Source organism: Miniopterus schreibersii, assembly GCF_964146895.1.
Source record: "Miniopterus schreibersii genome assembly, chromosome: 21".
In the NCBI taxonomy this organism is placed as follows: Eukaryota; Metazoa; Chordata; class Mammalia; order Chiroptera; family Miniopteridae; genus Miniopterus; species Miniopterus schreibersii.
The window spans coordinates 15,726,180-15,743,622 of record NC_138123.1 but is presented as its reverse complement, the minus strand read 5'-3'; the positions used below and the strand labels follow the sequence as shown (position 1 = coordinate 15,743,622).

General features: G+C 47.9%; 1 protein-coding gene across 2 annotated transcripts in view; it reads left to right on the top strand.

Moving 5' to 3' along the window:
• The first annotated feature begins 4,723 nt into the window (after positions 1-4,723).
• The window catches only part of ERO1B (endoplasmic reticulum oxidoreductase 1 beta), a 44,947-nt gene continuing 32,227 nt past the window's right edge, over positions 4,724-17,443 (top strand). Inside the window, exons 1-2 of one of the 2 annotated variants that reach the window (XR_013997874.1) lie at positions 4,724-5,013; positions 12,685-12,804. Coding sequence is in view for 1 of the 2 variants with exons in the window: in XM_081124118.1 (XP_080980244.1) it covers positions 4,915-5,013; positions 12,685-12,804 (219 nt within the window). In the remaining variant the exon portion in view is untranslated. The remainder of the gene's footprint in view (positions 5,014-12,684; positions 12,805-17,443) is intronic. The other variant, XM_081124118.1, reaches the window with a different exon arrangement.

Below are 17,443 nucleotides of genomic sequence, written 5' to 3'. Positions count from 1 at the left end.
TTATGATTCCAGTTTTCCCAATTATTTAGATTTAATAGATTTCCCCTGACCACATTATATGTTAACTTCTAGCAGGTCACAATATGTTTGTTATACAAAAGGAGGTTTATCCAAACTGCACGTCACTGTGTAAACTCCTTTAGAAATGGAAATAAATTAAAATACTCAAGTTTATCAGCTGTAATGCTGTTAAGTGAGAATGCTTGAGAGTGTCACAGCTGAGTAAATATTAACAAAAAACACAGATACTCTAGGAAGATAACTAATAACAAGCCACAGGCCAGCCAAGTTCTTTGGATTCATTAATTTTAATCCCTATTACTTGTCAAAAGAAAAGGGGAAGAACTTCCCTCAGGAAATTCAGAAATCCTGCCATCAAGCAAAAATTCCCTTTGTAACTAAGAAGTAGAAATCCACTTTTAAAAAGTTGCTGTGGCCAGTGGTTGGCACACCAGTACGGTCTACAAATACAGTTGTTTAAACACAACGGACTGCCAGTACCCAGCAGGTTCATTAGTCACAAGTCAGCGTGAAAATTACTGGGGTTATTAAATTTCCACCCCATTACCTTGGCTTTTATTTAGGGCCGTTCACCAGCGAGTTCCTCCTTTGTGAGAAGTCACAAGCTAACCAAGCCATAGACTCGCGGAAGCGCAGTGCTTCGATGGGATCTTGAAGACGTGAATCCTTAGTTCAGTTCTGCGGCTTCACCAAGTCTCTGAAGCGCCCCAGTCACCTACTCAAGACCATTCTCAAGCCTTTGATTCAAAACCATTAACTACAGACGTTTCAAACTGTGCTTGAGGATAAAACCCCAAACTCCTGAAGTAACGGGTTTCCAGTTAATGGTCTTAACCAGTCCCTTGACGAGTGTGTTACCCCGTCTTCTTGATAGTCCCCAAACACGCCTCTGTCTGAGGAGCTGTGATCTCCTGCCTTTGTCACAGTCCCGTCTTGCTGCTCCAAGAATGCTCCTGTGCAAGCAGCCACGTGCAGGGTTGGTTCTGAGAGAGAGGTCTTCAAGATAAACAGGCCCTAAGTAGCATTAACAAATGAACGACAGTCAATTAACAAATAGTTATTCACTGTTCATTGAATTGAATGCCCACTAATGAGAATTTTGTAGAAGGTGACGACGGAGTCCCTTAAAACTTCGCACTCTGGATGTTTCTCTCACACACACATGCATTCACACACACACATATGCACTCACACATACATGCACACTCACACATGCGCACACACATGCACTCATACTCGCACACACACATGCACTAACACATGCACACACATACACACGCACACTCACACACACACATGCACTCACACTCACGTACAGGGAATGCTGACTCCTAACAGGAAGCAGACTGCTAGTGCTCCATCTGACTCTGGACAAGTCCCCATGGAGAAAAGGTTGAGAGAGGGAAGCCGCCCTCTTAGATGAGAGGGAGAGGCCTGGAAAGGGGGGTAGGGGACAACGGGATGAGGGGTGGGGAGATCATTTGTGTTTGAGAGGGAAAGGAAGTGAATCTGCGATGAATATCAACATGTTTTTGTGCATGGTCAGTGTGACTGCATTCCAAGTACGAATGAGGCTGACTTTGACTTAAGCGCACTGGACACTGCTCACTGGAAGAGAGGAAGCACACCGAGGTCATCCAAGCTCGCTGTTTGGCTCCATCAAGAATCACGGGAAGTACAGTGGCAGCTGGCCCCAGCGGAATTTCCGTCGGTGCTAAGATTGTTCCTCCCGGTTAACCCCTCCCCGTAATCTGTCCCATCCACGTCAATAGCTGGACCTCACAGCTGGCCCTGACCCTGCTCAGGTGAACTGATCTGGGAGGCCCATAAATTCTTCATTTGAAAATTGCAGTCGATTTTTCTATGCCTCAGTTCCAAGGCTCATCCAACGAGGCCGTGTCAGTAAGTCATAAATCACACAACTCGATGGGCAGGCTGCCGCGCTGCAGGGGCTGCCAGTGTCCTGACATGTGCTTCCCGGGTCCATACTCGGGACATCCGTGATGAGTCAATGAACGTGTGACTGCAAGCTGAGGTGGAGAAGAAGTGAGCCGAGCGGGGTTCTGGAGGACACGCGGCTTCCCGGCGGGCACGGCTGTTGCTGCTGTCTGAGCAGCACCCCCCCGACGGCTGAGGGTGGAGCGCTCACCGCTCACTCTTGCTCAGCTCCCTGCACGCTTGCTCTCTCCCCTCAAGCCGAGCTCTGAAAGGAACTTGAATTTTGAGAGAAGGGACAAAGGACTAGAAGGGACTGGAACTCATCAGTCAGGGCAGTGTCCTGAAAAGACTCAGCTTAGGGTCCTCGGATGCTGTCCCGGGCACTGTTCTTCCCCGAGTGAGTGGTGCAGTCTTCCTCGCTGCTGTGAGCTATCCAATTTTCTCAGTTGCTATTCTTTTTTATTTATTTGTTTGTTAATTCTCATCTGAGGATATTCTTTCCATTGATTTTCAGAGAGAGTGGGAGGGAGGGAGAGAAACATTGATGCGAGAGAGACATCGGTTGGTTGCCTCCTGCACGTGCCCTGACCAGAGCCGAGGATCAAACCTGAAACCCAGGTACCTGCCCTTGGCCAGGAATCAAACCCGCCGCCCTTGGGCACACAGTCTGATGCTCTAACCACTGAGACACCGGCCAGGACAAGTTGCTATTCTTTTTAAAAGAATTTAGCTAGAGGTGATTTTTTTGTGGCTTGCAACCAAAGGAGATTAAAGTATACACTTTCCTTCCTCTGTGACAACTCCCAACCACAGAATTCGGGATGGGAAGGTGACATCGCGATGCCGCCCGGTGCTGCTTCCCCTGCAGCTGGTTTTAGGGGCCGGGACAGTGACCACGGAGGCCGGGGTGAGAGAACAAGGAGGGCTGCAGTGGGTTCCCTAAGGAGCCACCCCTCCTCGCTCTCGTCTAGCCCTGCACACTGAAACATCCCCACAGACGTCATCGCCAACCAACCTGGGGACACAGGATCTGCTGATAAACACCTGTGACTTCCAATTTCACTCACCAAGGAAAAAACTCGTCTCCAAATGTCCGTGTGCCAGGCTTGTGAGCTGAAAACAAACGGGGGAGGGTACCCTTGTTGCCTTATTTTCTGGGTTAGGTAACCAGTGACAAAAGCTGCCTGAGCCCTGCACTGGGTTCTGGGCCTGCTGTCTCCTTCCCACCAGCTGACCGCTCAAACTGACCGCTCAGTGACAACCCCAGCAGGGCTCTGCCGACAGGCCACAGATTCTGCACCTGACACCACCAGCAGGAGGGGGCCTGAGGGTAAAGGTCCGTCCGAGGACCGGAGGTTTTTATAAGAAAATTTATAATCCGCTTTTAACAACGGCAGGAAACGCCCAGGGTGGCTCAGAACATACCCCGGGAGGCGCGGGTCGCCAGGAACAGCCAGGGCGGCGCGAGAGGGGCCCCGAGGGGGCCGCTGGGCTTGGGGGGAGAGGGTTCAGCGGGGCGAGGGGCTGGAGGGAGCGGCCGGCCCGCCGGTCCGGGCCTCCCACCTCCGGGAGGGTAAGGGGGTAAGTGTCAGCGCTAAATTCGTGGCAATTTATTATAGACGCGGTGGGTGCAGAATACACGCTAGAAGGTGCTGTTTCGAGGGCTCTAGAGGTGAGGCTCTTGGTGAGACCCCCGCGGGGCCGGGCACCGAGCGCTCCGCCGCGGGGCAGTCTTGGCACGGGGGCTACTGGGGGGGGGCATCACGGCACCGCCCGCGGGACCGGCGCCGGGGTCGCGCCTCGGCCGGGACCCCGCAGGCCGGAGCGCGGGGGCTGGGGGGGGCCCGGGGCTCGGCCAGGACCCCCCGCAGGCCGGAGCGCGGGGGCTGGGGGGGGGCCCGGGCTCGGCCAGGACCCCCCGCAGGCCGGAGCGCGGGGGCTGGGGGGGGGCCGGGCTCGGCCAGGACCCCCCGCAGGCCGGAGCGCGGGGGCTGATGGGGGGGTGCCCGGGCTCGGCCAGGACCCCCCGCAGGCCGGAGCGCGGGGGCTGGGGGGGGCCCGGGGCTCGGCCAGGACCCCCCGCAGGCCGGAGCGCGGGGGCTGGGGGGGGGGCCGGGCTCGGCCAGGACCCCCCGCAGGCCGGAGCGCGGGGGCTGGGGGGGGGCCGGGCTCGGCCAGGACCCCCCGCAGGCCGGAGCGCGGGGGCTGATGGGGGGGTGCCCGGGCTCGACCAGGACCCCCCGCAGGCCGGAGCGCGGGGGCCGGGGCGTTGGCCGCGCCACGTGCGGTCCTCCCCACTCCCACGTCCCGTCCCGAGCCCGCGGGGCGGTGCCTCCCTCAGGCGTCCTCTCCCCGCCGCCGTCCTCCCGGGAAATCTCGGACAAGGTGGGCCGGCCTCGCGCGCTCCCCGGGGAATGCGTGAATAAATAACAAAGCGCCCGGGTTCCGAGGTGACTCGCGAGCGCCGGCGGTCGGGGACCACGACACAGGAGGCCGGGCCGCGTTTCCAGGACGACCGCGGGGGGAGGGGCGCCCTCTAAGCCCCGCCCGCGCCGCTCGTGTTTTGGGGCCCTCGTGGTCCCGTCTCATTGGCCGCGGGGCCGGGGGGCGGGGCCGGGGGCGGGGCGGAGCGGCCTCGGCCGCCGCAGGTCCCGCCTCGCTCGCCGCGGCCCTGCCTTCCGCGCGGGACCACAGTTCCCACAAGGCCCCGCGCTCGGGGGCGGGGCCGGCGCGGGGGCGGGGCCGGCGCGGGGCGGGGCCTGGCGGGGGCGGGGCCGCCGGGGATGTGGTGGGGGCGCCGGGCTCGCCGCCTCGCTCACAGCTGCGGCGCGCGAGGACCTCTGACCCTGGACTCTCGCCGCCGCTGGCAGCAGCCCCCGGGGGTCGTCGCCCGGGCCGCCCACGGTTCCCCCGCCCGGAGGGGCCCCGCCGGCCGCGGTGCGAGGAGCGGGCAGCATGAACCCGGGGGCCCGGCGGGCCGGCGCGGGGCAGGGGGTGGCCGCGGCGCGGCTGCTGGTCACCCTGAGCCTCCTCCGGGGCGTCGTCGAGGCCCAGGTGAGCCGGCGGTGGCGGGAGGCCGGGCGGCCTGAGGGCGGCGGGCGACCCGACGCGTCCAGGAAGCGCGGGGCGGCGACACTCGGGTGGCGGCGGGGAAAGAGGAAGAAGGTGCGGGCCCGGAGGCGGCGGTTCCCAGAGGATCTGTGGAGCCGCCGGGAGGGCGGCCGCGAAAACGGCCCCGCGGTTGGCCGGGAACGGGCCCAGGAACGCGGGGGGCTGGGGCTGGAGGCGGACCCGCGGCCTGGGGAGCCGGGCGCCGGCGCGGACGCGACCTCACTTCCCGAACTTTCGGACCGGAGGGTCCCCGGCGTCCCCGCGCGGGACCGCTGTCTCGCCCGCCGCGCCGCCCCCGGCGGCGTCCTGGTGCAGCCGCGTGCGGGTCGGAAGCCAGGGCAGACCCGCGTCCTCAGCCGCTGGCAGTCGCGGGGCTGGCGACCCGGTCTCCGCCCCGGAGAGGCGCGCTCGCTTCGGTTACCGGTCGGATTTGGACCGGCTGCTGCCAGGGGCTGCTGGGCGCACCTGCCGCGAAGTGGCAGAGCTGCCCCGAGGATCAGGGTGCCTCGGGCGGCCGCAGCCGGGGGAGGGATGATTTGAGCAGTGAATGCTCCTTGCTAAGAAAAACTCGAGGCACTGCGAGTGTAGCCGTGCAAGCCCGTTTTCCTGACTCGGTTCAGACACGTTTTTCAGGGCCTTACGGGGCTGTGCACTGAATCCCAGAATGCTAAGTGTTCTGTTCCTGGCCATGTTCGAATATTTTTTAGTGAATGTTTTGATAAAAATAAAAAGGAGAAACTTGGTTTGGGGGGTCTGTTAGAAGTGCAGATTCTGTGGCCCCACTGCCAGATGTCCTGATTGAGTGGCCCTGGATGTGGCCCAGCAGCCCTGCAGGTAGCTGGCACTGTTACCCTTCCCACCGCGTGTTCAACCCCGCTTGGAAAACCCTGAAATAGAGATGGGGGAACTTGGGCACACCTACCAGAGTTATGAAAAGCAAACTTTGGCAAAATTGCTTTCTGGTTACTAGTTGGATGCTTGTTTTTGAGTAGAATTTACATTTAGATATTTTTCTAACATGAGATTTTCTCATTTTCTCTCTCTCTTTCTCTTGGTTTCTTCCCCTACCACTAATTATGTGTATTAATGCTTCATAATTGCTCTGCCCTTACAATTTTATTATACCCAAGTGAACATGTAATTTTCTTTGATTTCATTCACCCAGTGACATTAAAGATCTGTGCTTAGTCTAAGTGGCACTGTGCCAAACGATCCTCAAAAGTGAATACATTTGGTTTTGTTTCCGGTGGTACTTTCTAATATAGTGTTTGATCATATTTTAGATAGTACTTTAATCTGTAACAAGTTTCCATATACTTCTCATTTTATTTGATACATTTCAGAAATGGGGCTCTTGAAGTAACTGAAGTTCAAAGAGCTCACATGACTAATATCACACTTAAGTCTGCGCGCAGGGTGAAGCGGAGCCCCAGCGGGCCTCTTTCTGATCTGAACAGTGCATCCCAATGTGCTTGCTTCTTTGTCGTATAGAAATAAAGCGCAGGGAGACCCAGGAAAATGAAAAAGGGAAGCTAAGACAGTTCTTTCATTTCTCTTTCATATACTAAATTGGAAGCAAAACAGTAAAGCATAAAGGAAAGAGTAGATTTTTTTTGAAAAATACTTCTATTCACAAGAAATCACTGAGATGAATATATTGAATATATCTCCTTGCAATAAAAGCATAAAATTACTAGTGATATAACAAGTTAGTTTTCCTGTAAAGAAGTAGTTTCAGTCAGATATATTTTAAAATCTTTCTATATGCAGGTCTGAAGTGGCATGAAACCCAGAAATACACAGAGTGCCCCCCCCCCTTGCCAAAGGAAAGCCTAACCTTGGGACTCAAACAAACAGTGCTGTTTTAGTCCATTACCCTGGGGGTTTTCCCAAACCCCAAAGACCTTGAGCTTCTGCTTTAACAGCTGCATGGGGTGGAATGGACAAGACACAAAGCCCTGTCTGCCCAGGGAGAGGAAACTAAAAGGCGGCCTCACCCTGAAGCTTGGGCTCAAATCTGCTCGTCCCAGTCTTTTCCCCCTAAACATACTGCAGCCACGCTGACCTTTCTGTTCCTCAAACATGGCAAGTGTGTTCCTGCCTCGAGGCCTGGGTGCCTCGCACACTCTTCTCATGTAGCTCACTTGTGGCGCACCTGCTCACTTAGGTTTCTGCTGAAGCGTCACCTTATCAGACATGTCCACTTATCTGAACTGTTACCTTCCCTAATGATGCAAAATAAAAGCAGAACCCTCCACTTCACCTTCTACTTCATGTTCCTTTTACTGTCCACTTAAACTCTCCAGGGGCTTCCCATCTCACTCAGTGTGGGATTTTACATGTTAGGTCCTTGTCACTTGTTCCTGGCGCAGAGCTCCTGCAACCCTTGAGGTTTCCTGAGTATTAGGAATGCCTTTTGTTATTCATAATAAGCCTGTCTCAGTCAGTTAATGCTAATATTGTGACAGGTGGGGAACCCCTAGGTAGCCTTAGGATGGAACTTGTCACTGGAAAGACCAAATGATTAGAAGACTGGAGTGGTTAGCCCTGTTCCTGACCTCCAGGATGGGGAGGGGGTGCTGGAGACGGAGCTCTGTAGAAGCTCTTAAAACCATGAGGTTTGATGAGCTTCCAGGTTGGTGAATACAGACTTGGGGGGGGGGGGGCTCTAAGACAAGGAAGCTCTGCCTCGCACCTCCCAGTACCTGGCCCTGTTCATCTCTTCCACTTTGCTGTTCCTGAGTTGTAGTCTTTACAGTAAACCAGTAAACATTGTAAAGTGTTTTCCTGAGTTCTGTAGGCCATTCTAGCAAATTATCAAACTGAGGAGTCATGGGAAACCCTGGTTTATGGTCCTCAAGTGCAGGTGGCCTGGGGCTTGAGACTGGCCTTTGTAGTGGGGGAAGTCCTGTGTGACTGAGCCCTTAATCTGGGCTCTGCTCGAACTCCAGATAATAGCGGAGTTGAACTGCGCACGCAGTTAGTGTTGGAGAGTTGGTTGGTGTGAGAAAACACTGGACTCAGGAAAAGCCAAAATCTTGTAATGGTCTCCTAATTCTTTTTTACATACGAAGTAGTTTTCCTTGTATTTATTTATATATATAATTATATATGTAAATACATAATTTATATATTTATAATTAATTATAAATTTTGGAATTACATATATATAATCTTAACCCTCACCTGAGGATATTCTTTCCATTCATTTTTTAGAGAGAGTGGCGGGGCGAGAAACATCGATATGACAGAGACACATCCATTGGTTGCCTCCTGCGCATGCCCTGACTCGGGCTGGGGAGAAGCCAGCAACCCAGGTACATGCGCTTGACCAGAATTGAACCCAAGACCCTCCAGTACACTGGCCAACTCTCTAACCACTGAGCCAGACCGGCCAGGGCCATAGACCTCCTCTTTGTTCCTCAAAAACATGGTGCCGGCTTACTGCCACGGGGCCTTCAAGTTTAGTGCTCCCAGTGTGGGGAACGTGTCCCCTGCCCACAGGAAAAGGACGACTTGCTTTCTTCTCACCTTCATGTCCTGCCAGACGCCATGAGCCCTTCCTTAATACCCCTGCAAATGGTAGCAGCCCCAGTTGTGTGAAACCTGGTCCATTTTCTGGTTTTCTTCTATGTCACTCGTTTATCACCTGCCAGACTCTGTACTTTGCTCATTCATGGTTTTCTCTCTCCTTTTATGAGACTGTATGGTCCTGGAGGGCAGAGACTTTTGTCTGTCCCATCCCCCCCCACCTTTCTTCTAATTCTGTATTTCCAGCACTTAGAACAGTGCAAGCCTTATGTCAGGCCTCCAGTAAATATGTTGAATGAATAAATAAATGACTATAAAATAAATTATTCAGAATGAAGCCCAGAGATATCGGATAGTAAATATTCAAGAATTTAAGAAACATGGAGAATAGAAAGAGAAGGCCTGACATGTCTGATTGGAGTTCCAGAAGGACAGGATAGAACAGAGAAAAAGTAGTCCTGCGTCCTGCGTGTTAATATGAAAAAGAACCCAATAAAAGACATGAACAGACACTTCACACAAGAAGAAATACAAATGTCTTATAAAGCATAAGAACATTGTACCTCATTGGTGCAATAAAAATAGCAGATACCCTTTCATTTTTACTACATTGGCAAAAAAAATAAAGCCTAGGTTAATAACAAGTATCGGTGAGGATATGACTCAATGGTAATTCCCATCCACTGTTGGTAGGATTGTGAATTGGTACAACTACTTTGGAAAAACACCTGCCATTCTCTAGTAAAACTGAACATATAGTAATTCCATTCATAAGCATATAGTCCGGAGAAACCCTTACATATCTATAGGGAGATATGCACAAAAATGTGTGCATAGCATTGATCTTTTGCTAAATCTGGAAACAACCTAAATGTAGATTATATTAGTTTTTTATTGATGCCGTAACAAATAACCACAAATTTAGTGGATTCAAACAACATAAGCTTATTATCTTATAGTTCTCTAGGCCAGAATTCTGAAAATGGGTCTTACAGGGTTAAAATCAAGGGTCAGCAAGGGGGCATTCCTTCTGGAGGCTCCCTCCTTGCCTTTTCCAAGCTCCTCGAGGCACTGTACTCCTTGGCTTGTGGCCTCTCTCCATCTTCAAAGCCAGCAGTGTAGCATCGTTCTGTATGTCACTGACTCTGAAACTTCGTCTCTTAACAATTCAGGATAGGGACTCCCGGGCCAGATGGCAGGGTAGGTAAATGCGGTACTCACCTCCTCCCAGAGTCACATCAAAACGACAGCTCAGCTACAGAACAACCATCATTCAGAGCCAGTATTATATGAAACATTAAAGGGTCTTCTTTAAGAAGAAGATGAAAAAAAGATAAAAAATGTGAACAATAAAATGGCAATAAATACATATCTATCAATTAAATCTAAAAAACAAAGGAACAAGCAGAATAGAGACACACTCATAGATACTGAGAACATTTTGACGATTGCCAGATGGGAGAGGGTTGGGGGCTGGGTGAAAAAGGTGAAGGGATTAGGAAGCACAAATTGGTTGTTACCAAATAGTCATGAGGATGTAAAGTACAGCACAGGGAACATAGTAATATTCTAGTAACTGCATGGTGTCAGATGGTGGGAGATTTATCAGGGTGATCACTTAGTAAGTTATGTAATGTCTAATCACTGGGGTGTACACCTGAAGCTAATATCATGTCAACTGTAATTGAAAAATAAAAATAATTTTAAAATGAAAAAAATTCAGTATAATATTACCATCCTTGACTTAATCACATCTGCAAAAATCTCTTTTGCCATGTAAAATGGTAAATTCACAGGTTTCAGGAGTTAGGGCATGGGCATCTTTGGGGGCCATTTTTCTGCCTAGCATAGGGATCAACAATAAAAGAAAGAAACTGATATTTTTATATAATACAGCAGGGAAAATGAATGCTCTACTATAAAAATCATCATCTTGGATAGATGTGAAAATAAAATGTTAGCAAAGAAGCACACTGCAGAAGAATCCACACATCAGATTCCTTTCATGTGGAAGTTCAAAAACAGAAAAATAAACCTCGAAGTATATTGTTTAGGGATATATCATATATGATGAAATTACAAAGAAAATAAATAAATTAACAAAAATAATACTTTTTACCCCCAAGAGAGGGAGATGACTGTAATTAAGGGGGAACTTTTTAAAGTCTGGTGATACATAGGTTTTTGTCTTAGTAGTAGTTTTTAAGTTAGAAATATGTACATGGTAATTTTGTATATCTTACCCCAGTCCCTACCATAATTAAAATATTTTTAAATAAAACAAAATATGGTAATTTACTAACTAAAAGGCAACAGTTTAAGAAAAAGTCACAAGAAGGCACAATTGCTGGATAAAATGTTTTTAAAACCTAGAAAGTGTTTTGGTTTGTATTTTTTTGTCCTATTAGGGGGCTGGAATTGAAGTTTTCTAGGTAGTTGGCTAGAGCAGTGGAATGAAATTCGGTAGAGCTGGCCACAGGATCTTAGCAAAGCACGTAGAATTCCAGAGCCAAATTCTTGATAACAACTACTGTTCTGACACTCTGTCACGGGTTTGGGGACACATATTTACTCCCTGGGGGGAAAGCATGAGAAAGAAACCACTGGGGAGGACTGGTTTCCATTTTCTGGTCATTCTTTGCGTATTCCTTGTATTGGGTCACCTGAGTAACCTGTAACAGGCTGAGTCACATTTTGTTTTTACATTTCAACTGTAATTGAGATAAGTGCAGGTTCCATGCAGTTTTAAGAAATAGTACAGAGAAGTGCCAGGTACCCTTTATCCAATTTTTCCCGATGGTAACATTTTGTAAACATACAAAATAATAGTATAACCAGGGCATTGACACCGTCTACGGCTCTTATTCAGACTCCCGTTCTGTGTGTCGCATTGTGTCATGCATTGGTGAATGATGTGTGAGTTCCATCCCTTTCATCACATGTGTGGGTTTGTTTATCCACCACAGCCCAGGCGATGAGCAGCGTCACCACAGGGATCCTTCCTGTTGCCCTTTTATAGCCACACCTCCCTCCTGCCGGTCTCCACTCCAGCTCCCTCCCCGGCTCCAGTCCCTAAGCCCTGCCACCAGTTATCTGTGCTCCCTTTCCACAAATTTGACATTTCAAAAATGAAACCACATAGTATGGAACTTTTTGGGGGATTAGTGCTTTTCACTCAGCATAATTCCCTGAAGCTTTGTCCAAGCTGTGCATGTCAGTGAGTCCCACTTTAAAATTCAGCTGAATGTTGTATGGGATTTTGTACTCACTTTGTAAATACCAGTTTTTCTTCAGTTAACATATACTTTAGTGAATAAGAGCATGTGCTTTAAAGTGCGACAGACTTGTGACTAAGTCTCGTTCCTACTTTGGAAAATTATTTTAACCTTGCTAAGCCTTAATTTCCTTGTATGTAAAGTGGAGCTAATACCTATTTCATTGAGCATTTAGAGGATGCGGTAGCATGTTCGCTGCCCTCAGCACCATGCCTGTCACCTGCCCACAAACGGCAGTCTGAGGGAGAGCTCCTGTGGCCACATTATTTCAGTCGGTGACTTCTAGGTCAGCCTTGGAAGAAACTGCTTTAGCAGCCCAGCAACTGCGTGGACTTTTATCCTCCCCTGAGGACGTGTTTTCATTGGTTTTTAGAGAGAGAGAGGGAGGGAGGAACATGGATATGAGAGAGAAGCATCCCTCGATTTCCTCCTGTACGAGCCCTGACCGAGGATCAAACCCGCAACCTTTTGGCGAATGGGACAAAGCTCCAGCCAACTGAGCCTGCCGCCAGGGCAACTGCTTGGATTCGGTGTGTGTTGATGCATGGGAAAGAGCATTCAATATCCTTCTTTTTGACCACTAAACAACATTTAGTTGTTTAATTCTTTAGAATTGGTATAGCTAATTCTTCTGTTGTTTTTTATTGACTTGACCATAGTAAAAAGGGACTACTTTGTTATGTATCTTAATTAGCAAATACTAGCTAATTGAGTGTATAAATTATATTTTTATGTAATAGTACAGATTTGTTAAGGTTCAAACATCATTTACTTATTTTAAATTTTATATATTTTTTTTTTTTTCTAGGTCATCGGAGTCCTGGATGATTGTTTGTGTGATATTGATAGCATCGATAACTTTAACACCTTCAAGATCTTCCCCAAAATTAAAAAACTGCAAGAGCGAGACTACTTCCGTTATTACAAGGTATGGTTATAATTATGTATTCTGTTGGATTTTTTTCATTGATTTTTTTTTTTTTTTTTAGAGAGAATGTAACAGAGGGCAGGAGGGAGAGAGAAACACTGATGTGAGAGAGACACACATATTGGTTGCTTCGCACTTGAGCCCCCTGCCAGGGAACAAACCTGTAACCCAGGTACGTGCCCTTGACGGAATTGAACCTGAGACCCTTCAGTGCACAGGGCCCATGCTCTAACCACTGAGCCTTACCGGCCAGAGGGGTACCAAAGATTTTTATATAACTGTCTACAGGTGTGACTTTTATCACTTATTTGGAAGCCCATTTTTTACTCGTCTCAGTACCCTGTGTATATCTTTTGTCATTGGAATGTATTAAGTATTATACTGAAAACCTATTAGGCTTTTTTTTTAATAAAGATTTTTAGAGGGGGAGAGAGAGAGAGAAACATCGATGTGAGAGCAAAACATCAATGGGCTGCCTCCTGCATGCCCCCTACCAGGGATTGAGCCTGAAACCCCAGCATGTGCCCTGACCAGGAATCAAACCTGCAATCTTTCAGGGCACAGGACGACACCCAACCAACTGAGCTACACTGGTCAGGGCTGAACACTAAGAATTTAAACACTAAGAATCTGAACCCTCTTCCTGTGTTTGGAGAATTCTTCATCTTTCACTTTCGGTTTGAGGCAGAGACTCCTCCCTCCACAGAAGCTGAAAATGCCAAGGACTTATTTTGTCATCCTGTCTTGTAACTTAGGTTCTGCCATCCAGACACACCTGCCCAGGCTTTAAGCTGATCTGAGCTGATGACAGTGTCATGTGCCAGCGTGGTTCGCCATGTAAAGTACCACAGTACTAGACATTCACCCTGGGACGGTGCTGACCAGGCTGAGGATACAGGCAGAACACCATCCCCAGTAATCCTGCAGGATCGGTTCTTAAATCTAACAGAAGTCTATCCAGACCTTTCCAGAGCAACCAGTGGTAGTTTAACGGCAGCATTTAAAGAAACAGCGTTTTAAATTATAGAACAGCATTTTTAAAGCCACTCCTGTGCCTTGTCTGTGCTCTTGTTCTCAATGTTCAATTGGGTTTATAAATTCTTTGATTTTATTTTTAGTTTATTTTAAAAATTGAGCATGGCTTTCTCTTTTATCCTGATTCTGAATAGGCTCTCCTAGTTCTTTAAATATTTTTGAGGATTTAAAAAATCCAGTATTTTGGCAGGTTTAAGTTGTGCAGAAAGATAAGTTGGAGAATTAAAGATTAGCACTCCCCACCGACCCCCTCAGCACCAAGAATACCCAAAAAAGGTGAATGTTTCTCTTTACAAAATTCTTTAGGAATGCAGATTCCACAAACATTTCAAAGAGTAATCTATGCCAAAGAAACTATCAAGTGTCTAGTATTCTAGGCATTTTACATACAAATAAGCTGGGTTAAAATAGCTTCTTCTAATTCTCACCTTAAATCATAAACCTGTCTGCATTTGTAGCTGCTTTCTCCTATTTCCTTTCTACTACCAGGTTTAACCATATGAAATAGTTGCTGTTATGGGTCAAAAAGGTTGAATATTGCCAGTGTCGTGTGGTTCAGTCCAGTGCAGTGGAGGAAACGTCCCTTTTGTCAGAGGTCATCCCTTCATTGAACGTCCAGGTCACATCTCCGTGCAGTCTGTCATGGCCCTTGCTCTTTCACCCCTCACTTTTGGGGTTGTAGCTTCTATTTCCATATCCTCACAGGCCTGGTCAATAGTATGCACTCAAATATTTTAGTAAGTGGCCCAGGCGGACATGGCTCAGTGGTTGAGCATTGACCTAGGATCCAGGAGATTGCGGTTTGATTCCCTGTCGGAGGCATGTAGGAGGCAGCCGATCAAGGACAGTTCTCTCATCATTGATGTTTCTATCTCTCTCTCTCCCTCACCCCTTGAAATCAATAAAGATATGTTTTTTAAAATATATACATTTTAATAAGTGAATGAATATCTCATTTATTATTTATACTGGCCACCGTCAGGCCAGTGTTAGCCACATTTTTACAAATGAAGAAACAGTGGTTTGAGTGGTTAGGTAGAAGTTTATTAAGAAAAGGTGTGGGGCAGCCACACCATTGAAAAATAAGCTGAAGCAGCACACTTCAGAAACGATAGAAACTAGAGCAGGAGCTAAGGACCATTTTCTTTGTGGTACCCCCAGAATTTTGGATCAAATTCACCATTTCCCCATATTTTTGCAACACTTCATATAAGAGTCAGATTCCTGGGAGAAAGAGCCTAATTGGTCTAGGTAGGGTCATGACCTCCTGATCAAAAGAAGGAAAGACACTTTGGTTAACAGTGCTATTTGCACAGACATAAAGGAAGTCATTGTTTCTCAAAGGGAAATTAGAGGATGTTACAGAAAAAGGGAAAATGAAAGTTGTACAGGCAAAATTTACAACGTGGTCCTTGGCTAGCCAACATACAGTTTATCCTTATGCATGAAATTTTAAAAATGTTCCTAACAATATAGTGAAATTCCTCCCTCTGTAACCAGAATATATCCATATCCTCTCCCCAGGGACAGGAATGCAGTGATCTGGTTAATGTATTTAGCTCCAGGTCTAGGATATTTGGCTGATATCTACTCCTAGTTCTGTCAACCTATGAATTAAACAAAAAGGAAATGTAACCAGTATACTCTATATATCATAGTGGCAGAAAAGGAAAGCTAAGAGATTAATTTTCAACACGTCTTCATATTTATGCAGTTAGGAATTATAGGCAGAAGTAACAGTATGCCTCTGTCAACTGGTTGGCTGGCTGCTGGAGCTGGCAGTTATAATTTCTCTCTTGTACTATCCATTCCATTTCTTTAGTCACCCAGTATTTATGAATGATTAGTTAGTAGCAGGCTGTATTCTAGGTGCTATGGATACAGTGCTGAACAAGACAATGACCTTGACCTCATGGAGCTTTTATTCTGAAAAGGGAGACAGACAATAAACAAGTAAACAATGAAATGTAATTGCCTATGGTTGTAAGATAAGTGGCCATGGGGAAAAATAAAGCAAAGTGGGAGATAGAGGAATGGGGCTGGGGAACATCATGGCCCCATTGAAAAGAGGTAGGCAGGAAAGGAAGGTATTCACGCTGGGCCATTTGAGCAGAGACCTTTCTAATGTGCAAGAGTAACAAGCCCCAGTGCCTGGGGGAGAGCACTCCCGGGAAGGGGCCCAGAGCTGCCGGCAGGAAGAGAGCTTGAGGAGGAAGGCGGTCTGCGTAGACGGAGAGAGTGGGAGAGCTGGAGGGGAAGATGGGGCCAGAAGAAAAAGTTGGGGGGCCCTGCTAAACACATGAGAATGCTGGGATTTATTGTAGATGCGATAGGAGCTACTGGAGAGATTTGTACACAGGAGACCGAACGGTGTGAGACGGGAAATAGAAACCATTTAGGAGGCTGTCCAGGTGAAAGGGTATGGGCTTGGCCTAGGGTAGTAGAGTTGGAAGAGGGGAAGGATGATCCCTCGGTGTCGTATGTAGAAGGTAACACCAACAGGCTTTGCTTATGGTTGAATGTGAGGGTAGAAGTGAAATCAAACATCATGCCTACATTTTGAGCATATTACCAAAAACTGTATCATGACCAAGTGGATTTTGTTCCAAGATGATCTTTTAGATTTTCAACACACATTCCTGATGTTTAGAAAATTCGATAGAATAAGAATGATGGGTACTTCCTTACCATGATCGTTTCAGTCCCAACATTAGCACTGGCAGCGTCCTACTTCTGGGGAGCCACTAACGGAATTCTCACTTAGGCCAAGAGCCAGGAAGAAGGCACCCACTCTCTGAACTGTTGGTGGGATTAGCCAGTAAGTCAAATGAGAAAAAACAACTAGAGACAAACATTTTCAAAGAATTAAGTAAAACTGCCTCACTTGTAAAGGACAAAAGTATACCTGGAAAACTCAGAGGAAATAATAAAATGAACACAAATGATAAAAAATGCGTAGCAGGCTATATACTTAATAAACAAAAATCAGTATCTTCATAATTACAAACAGTAACAAGTTAGAAAATCTAATAGAAGAGGAAGACCCATTTACATTAGCAACAAATAAAGATAAAATATATAGGAATAAATGCATGAAGAAATGTGCAAAACCTGAAGTAAGAAAGCTCCAGAGCACTCCTCAAAGACACAAAAATAATCTTGACCAATGGACAGGTGTCTTCTGTGGCATGAAGATGGTAATTTTCCCCCAAGTTAATATATAAATTTAATGGGATCCTATTAAAAGTACCAATATTTTTTTTCTGGAGCTGGACAAGTTGTCACAGGTTACGTCCCCTAGGAAGCCAGTTCTGAGACAGTGATTAGTGTGTGAGAGGCAAATTAGGGACTGCTCTTGGAACTGACGAGTTAGAGGAGGAAAAGGGAGGAAGGAAGTCAAGGTGGGGAGAGGGAGAAGGAAGGCTGGGACGCAGCTTCAGTGGAGACCTCGGTGACCCCCTAGGAGAGCTCTTAAGATGGTGGGGACAGAGCTGTCCCCACTTGAGGGAGGGTCCAGGCCTTTATGTCGCCACACCAGTCATTGGGTGGGGTGGGTGGCCTTCCTTGGGCAAAGTGGCTCTCTGCCTGCAACACGCCCAGAAGC